This window comes from Brassica oleracea, chromosome C5 (assembly GCF_000695525.1).
Source record: "Brassica oleracea var. oleracea cultivar TO1000 chromosome C5, BOL, whole genome shotgun sequence".
Classification (NCBI taxonomy): domain Eukaryota; kingdom Viridiplantae; phylum Streptophyta; class Magnoliopsida; order Brassicales; family Brassicaceae; genus Brassica; species Brassica oleracea.
This window is the reverse complement of record NC_027752.1, coordinates 2,376,890-2,383,018: the sequence shown is the minus strand read 5'-3', so window position 1 is coordinate 2,383,018 and position 6,129 is coordinate 2,376,890. Positions and strand designations below refer to the sequence as shown.

Sequence of the window (6,129 nt, the reverse complement as noted above, 5' to 3'; positions counted from 1 at the left end):
GGTTCCTAGGATATTCAGATCATATACTTTGATGATTATCAATATTGTTCTCGAGAATTTGTTGTACTTTCAGCTCAATACCCTCTAGTACTTTCATTATCCAGTGGACCATGTAAATATGCAGTCACTACATCAACTTGCTGCAAGTCTAATTTTCTCTCTTATATAGCCAGACTTATGAGAAATCTAAAAGTAGTTGCATCCACCACATGGGAGTATGTCTCTTCATAATCTATTACTGGTCTTTGTGAGAATCCTTGTGCAACATCAGCTTTATATCTCACGATTTCTATTCCTCTGGTTTTAACATCATATGGCGTCTTAATCATATGGTCAAATACACATTTCTTCTTTAAACTATTTAACCCCACATTTTCATTCAATCCAATCTGTTCTACGAGTGCACACTCTTATATTGATGTGGATTCATGATCGTCGCTTATATTCATAAATTCAAGTGCTAACTTGTATGCAAATAAATCATCTTATGTCGACATTTTAGACCAAAAAAGTAGTGGTTTTAGACCAGTCACTCAAATTAGTTATCTAGAATTTGTCAAAAGTTTCATAGAGAGCACTAACACCAATATAATATTTGAATTTGGAGCAGGGATGGGATTCTGAGAGTAGTTATTCCAAAGATTTGAGGATTCATCGTTCTGGAACCATATACAAAACAGTAAATAATGTGTATAATATATGCTGTTTGTGTGGAAGAAGAGAAAGAAAAACAATAATTGATGAAAGATATGTAAAATAGTTTGGTCTTTTATTTATCATAGATTGCAGACAGGCATGCTCAGTTGACGGAGTAAGCCATGTAAACAATCCATTAATATAAGAACAAATAAAGCTTGATTACTAATTTACTTCTCATTTTATTATGTGTAGAAATGGATAGTTTGAAGCTTAGTTTGCAGTTTTTCCATTACACACAATAACTTAAAGACACTGTATATTAGCGGGATAGGTCCTCATACTTGCGGCAATTTACGAAGTAGCTACTAGATTTTGTAAATTTACAATCTAACATGTTTAGGCCTTTATAATACGATTTGAACATTTTGAACCCAAAAACAATAAGAAGAAAAAATCGATTCAGACCACAAGGATCATACAAAGATCGACTCTACAAATATCGAATACGACACGGCATGTACTTCTGTAGTTTGGTTCGTTAATAACTGCTAGAAAGTTTTGTTATTTCGCCATGCACGCAAGGTGTTCGACGTAATTCCGAAAAGAGTGTTTTATAACAACGTTGTGGAACGAAGACATCTCCTTAAGCCATTATGAGGTTTAGCTTCTTCATGAGATCACTTCTGCTTCACCCCTGTGGAGGCTCCATCATCACCGTCCGATCAAAAACGACGTCTGGTCAGTACGTGGCTTCAAGATCAAGAGACCCTGTTTTCGAGAAGCTCATGGACAAATACAAGAACCTCCTCAAGGTCATCGCCATACAAGACCTCATCCTCGCCAACCCAACAGCTGAACCTCCTTCCGTATCCATCGAGTTTCTCTCCAGGCTCTCCCAGAAGCTCCACCTCAACCGTGGCGCTGCTTCTTTCCTGAGGAAGTACCCTCACATTTTCCACGTCTTGTATGATCCTGTGAAGTCTCAGCCCTTTTGCAGGTTAACTGATGCAGCCATGGAGATTTCTCGCCAAGAGGCTTTGGCTATCAATGCTTCTTTGCCTGTTGTTGTTGACAGGTTGGTCAGGCTCCTGTCTATGTCTATATCAAAGTCAGTCCCTCTTCGTGCGGTTTTCAAGGTTTGGAGAGAGCTTGGACTCCCTGATGACTTTGAGGACTCTGTGATCTCAAAGAACCCTCATGTCTTTAAGCTTAGTGATGGTCATGAGCCCAATACACATATCTTAGAGCTCGTTCAAGAAGAAGGTAAAGAAAGTCTGAGTTTTGAAGCTGCGGTTGAGAAATGGAGGGTGGTTGAGTGTTGTGAGGAGGATTGCAGCGTCGATAGAACCGAAGTTCAGTTTAGTTTCAAACATTGCTACCCACCAGGGATGAGACTGGGGAAGAACTTTAAGGCTAAAGTGAAGGAATGGCAGAAACTGCCTTACGGTGGTCCCTACGAGGACATGGTTGGCAAGAAAAAGAACAAGTCCGGTGTGATGGGAGTTGAGAAAAGAGCGGTTGCGATTGCTCATGAGTTCTTGAGTCTGACTGTGGAGAAGATGGTGGAGGTAGAGAAGATCAGCCACTTCAGGAAATGTTTTGGGATTGATTTGAACATAAGGGATTTGTTCTTGGATCACCCGGGGATGTTTTATATTTCAACTAAAGGGAAAAGACACACGGTGTTTCTCAGAGAGGCTTACGAGAGAGGACGTTTGATAGATCCAAATCCAGTGTACGATGCGAGGAGGAAGCTTCTTGATCTTGTCCTCTTGGGCCGCCATGCTGCTTTATCAGATTCTAGGGAGACAGATATGTCTGAAGAAGAATGAACATGTTAGTTTCTTTAATCCTTTTTAGCTTAAGATATGCTGTTTTCTGTATGCTTATCTTATCCAGTGAAGTGTATGAAACACTTGAGAGATGAGATCACCAAGAATCTAATCAATCTTGAGCCTCTTTAATTGCATGCGTTGAGGATTGACGAAACAAGATAAGATCTCTCTTTGTTGTGTACTTTGCAAGTGTAGGTTATGTGGAGAGTTAGAAACTATTCAAACTCAGTTAGTCTTTCTCTTCTTTAAATTTTGCATGGTGGTCAAATGATGCATGTGGCTTTCTTTATGCTACTAAAACTCTTTTACGTTTTGGTTATTTATATTCTCGACTTCTACCACGAAAATGACATCCCTAATTGCAATCTTTTTCTTATTTTTATGACGGATGTTTACAAAATTAAAATACTGATTTGTTATTTTTGTGTGTAAAAGGTTGGAAAAATCAAAAATGAATCTGAAAATATATTGGAATTTATAAAATACAGGATATTTCCCTAATTAAAATTATTCAACTCCTCTTAAATTAAAAGCCATTGAGAGGAAGACACGTAAGATGTTCAGAAACCACATGTCTTGTCTTCAAAAACCCAACTCCTCTTAGTTCTCTTTGTCCGAACAATCTTCTTTCACATAAGCCTTCTCCTTCGTCTACCAATTTTCCACAGGTTTGATTCTCTTCTCACTCATCTTTGCAATCTCAAGCAGCTTTTCTTCGCCTTACTTTGGTCTGTCCCTCTGTAATCTCCGTCTTCGTGTGCATGATTTTACACTTAATAGCTATTTTGATAGGTTATAGTTTTGGAGCATAGATAGGTTCCAATCTCTGTTCACATGCGTCGCTATTGGTCTCTCACGTTGATTATACTGTTACCATAAACTTGCATGTTCAAGGTCATTCTGCTCTTCGTTTGGATCTTGTTATACTTTTACCATAAACTTTGATTAAAATTGATGTATAGTGCAAATGGCTGCTTCATCGGCTTGTCTCATCGGGAGCGGATTATCTGTCTACACAACTAAACACAGGTCTAAACAGCTAGTGCTCTCCTCAAGGTTTGCTTCAGTTGATAGGACGACATCTAAAGTTACTCTTGTGAAGGCTTCTTTAGATGTGAACAAACACGAAGCAAGAAGAGGCTTCTTCAAGCTTTTGCTTGGAAACGCTGCAGCTGCTGGAGTGGGTTTACTCGGAACTGGGAAAGCAAACGCAGATGAACAAGGAGTTTCGTCGTCAAGGATGTCTTACTCTAGGTTCCTTGAGTATCTAGACAAAGGAAGGGTTGATAAAGTAGATTTGTACGAGAACGGGACAATAGCTATTGTGAAGGCTGTTTCTCCTGAGCTAGGCAACAGGATCCAGCGTGTACGCGTGCAGCTACCGGGACTGAGTCAAGAGCTTCTCCAGAAGCTGAGGGCAAAGAATATCGACTTTGCAGCACATACTGCTCAGGAAGACCAAGGCTCTCCGCTACTCAACTTGATTGGGAATCTCGCATTCCCTCTGATTCTCATTGGCGGTTTGTTTCTTCTCTCGAGACGGTCCTCCGGTGGAATGGGTGGTCCCGGTGGTCCCGGCTTCCCGCTTCAGATCGGTCAGTCCAAAGCAAAGTTCCAGATGGAGCCAAACACTGGTGTAACGTTCGATGACGTTGCTGGAGTCGATGAAGCCAAGCAAGACTTCATGGAAGTGGTGGAGTTTCTGAAGAAGCCTGAGAGGTTCACTGCGGTCGGTGCTCGGATCCCGAAAGGTGTTCTTCTCGTTGGTCCTCCCGGTACTGGGAAAACACTCTTGGCAAAGGCCATTGCTGGTGAAGCTGGTGTACCTTTCTTTTCCATCTCGGGGTCTGAGTTTGTTGAGATGTTTGTCGGTGTTGGTGCTTCGAGGGTCCGTGATCTTTTCAAAAAGGCCAAGGAGAACGCTCCTTGTATTGTCTTTGTTGATGAGATTGATGCTGTTGGTAGGCAGAGAGGGACTGGTATCGGTGGAGGTAATGATGAAAGAGAACAGACGCTTAACCAGCTTCTGACGGAGATGGATGGTTTTGAAGGTAACACTGGTGTTATCGTGGTTGCTGCAACCAACAGAGCTGATATTCTTGACTCCGCCTTGTTGAGACCAGGACGTTTTGACCGGCAGGTATATGCCTTGTGACTCTTTCCCAAGGCCGGCTTATTAAAGATTTCAACTATATTATTTTCTTATAAATTTGGAGGCTAAGGCCAATGTTTCATTCGGCTTTGCCCAGCTCTTTCCATAGATCTATTGCTTCTGGTTGCTTAACGTGTGTTTGTTCTTAATGCAGGTGTCTGTTGACGTTCCAGACGTTAAGGGAAGAACAGAGATACTCAAGGTTCACTCTGGGAACAAGAAATTTGAGAATGGAGTTTCACTAGAAGTAATAGCCATGAGAACGCCTGGATTCAGTGGAGCTGATCTTGCAAACCTCTTAAACGAAGCTGCCATATTAGCCGGACGCCGTGGAAAGACAGCGATATCATCTAAAGAGATTGATGATTCGATTGATAGAATTGTAGCTGGGATGGAAGGCACTGTCATGACTGATGGGAAGAGCAAAAGCTTGGTTATTTCTTTTGTTTTCGAGGATTCGTATCTTTTGGAACCTATTGGTCTACCACGTTTTATACGTTGTCTAGACTCTATAGCAACTTGATTGTGTCTCTTCTTGGACATCAAATTCGTTGGTGCTTTACAAGCTGGTTTATATATGACTTAGTCATTCCTTTTCAGGTCAGCAAGTCAACAAATGTGTCTGGCATTTGATTAGCTAGCTTTGTAAATGTATAATCTTTGGACGTCTATTTCACATTCTTTAGTCTGAGAATCTTTCCAAGACATTGATGGTTGATCTCATTCTATTTTTTTTTACCATTTTTACGAGCTTTATTATTTTTTCTCTTCCTGGTCGTAAAATAATCCGTGTACCTGGCCTCAAATATAATCACCCATAGTTGGCTCAAAGTACTTTATTATTGTGGGAGAATAATATCCAACATATATCCCCATCCTCCTTTTGAGGTCCCATCTTAGTTCTCTGTGGTGGAGCAATTAGTACATAGACAGCACATCCAAATGTCTTAAGATGGGTATGTCTGGCTCTTGACCCGTAACTAATTATGATAGGGGATATCTATGCTCACTAAATGGCCTAATGCGTATTACTTAGGTGCATGTAAATTTCGTGTGGCCCAAGCTGTGAATGGGAGTTTTGACCTCATAAGTTATGGTATATCCGTTCTTGGTATGGACATATATCACAAAATTGTCCACACTTACCCCCATGAACATACCATAATCATGTAAACGCTTGGGACATGTATTCACCAGTATTAACTAGACATATACTCTTTATGATGAAAAAGGGTTCGTAGCCGTTTTACTGGTGATGACCTAATGAGTTTTCCTTGTGTACATGCTACACACGTGAGATTCTTTGGGATAACTCTTCTTAACTTTTAATGTGTGCCTTTTGAATATCAATTTTCGCATCATGTATGGATCAGGATGGTCAATCCGTTCGTGCCATAAAGTGTATATTTTTGCAGGCTTTTAGCCTTTATCATATTGATTTATACATAGTCTAGGTCAGTAGAGAATGCAGGTATAGTCTTTAGGACTTATTATGGCCTTGGG

The 6,129-nt window shown here is 40.5% G+C and overlaps 2 protein-coding genes across 2 annotated transcripts; both read left to right on the top strand.

The window, feature by feature from the left end:
- Positions 1 to 508: 508 nt before the first annotated feature.
- LOC106292517 (protein ROOT PRIMORDIUM DEFECTIVE 1-like) lies at positions 509 to 2,597 on the top strand. The gene has a single exon (XM_013728118.1). The coding sequence runs from the start codon at positions 1,293 to 1,295 to the stop codon at positions 2,469 to 2,471; it is 1,179 nt and encodes a 392-aa protein (XP_013583572.1). The 5' UTR covers positions 509 to 1,292; the 3' UTR covers positions 2,472 to 2,597.
- A 546-nt stretch (positions 2,598 to 3,143) lies between these two features.
- Positions 3,144 to 5,259, top strand: LOC106344256 (ATP-dependent zinc metalloprotease FTSH 8, chloroplastic-like). The gene is made up of 4 exons (XM_013783665.1): positions 3,144 to 3,202; positions 3,437 to 4,614; positions 4,781 to 5,059; positions 5,227 to 5,259. The coding sequence occupies exons 2-4, from the start codon at positions 3,442 to 3,444 to the stop codon at positions 5,257 to 5,259; spliced, it is 1,485 nt and encodes a 494-aa protein (XP_013639119.1). The 5' UTR covers positions 3,144 to 3,202; positions 3,437 to 3,441.
- The last annotated feature ends 870 nt before the right edge of the window (positions 5,260 to 6,129 follow it).

Bases quoted from the DNA above. Each gene is read 5' to 3' on its own strand.
- LOC106344256 (XM_013783665.1), top strand. From the start codon at position 3,442: ATGGCTGCTTCATCGGCTTGTCTCATCGGGAGCGGATTATCTGTCTAC. The intron at 4,615-4,780 runs GTATATGCCTTG...TTCTTAATGCAG, and splicing joins CAGGACGTTTTGACCGGCAG to GTGTCTGTTGACGTTCCAGA. The intron at 5,060-5,226 runs GTTATTTCTTTT...ATTCCTTTTCAG, and splicing joins ATGGGAAGAGCAAAAGCTTG to GTCAGCAAGTCAACAAATGT.
- LOC106292517 (XM_013728118.1), top strand. From the start codon at position 1,293: ATGAGGTTTAGCTTCTTCATGAGATCACTTCTGCTTCACCCCTGTGGA.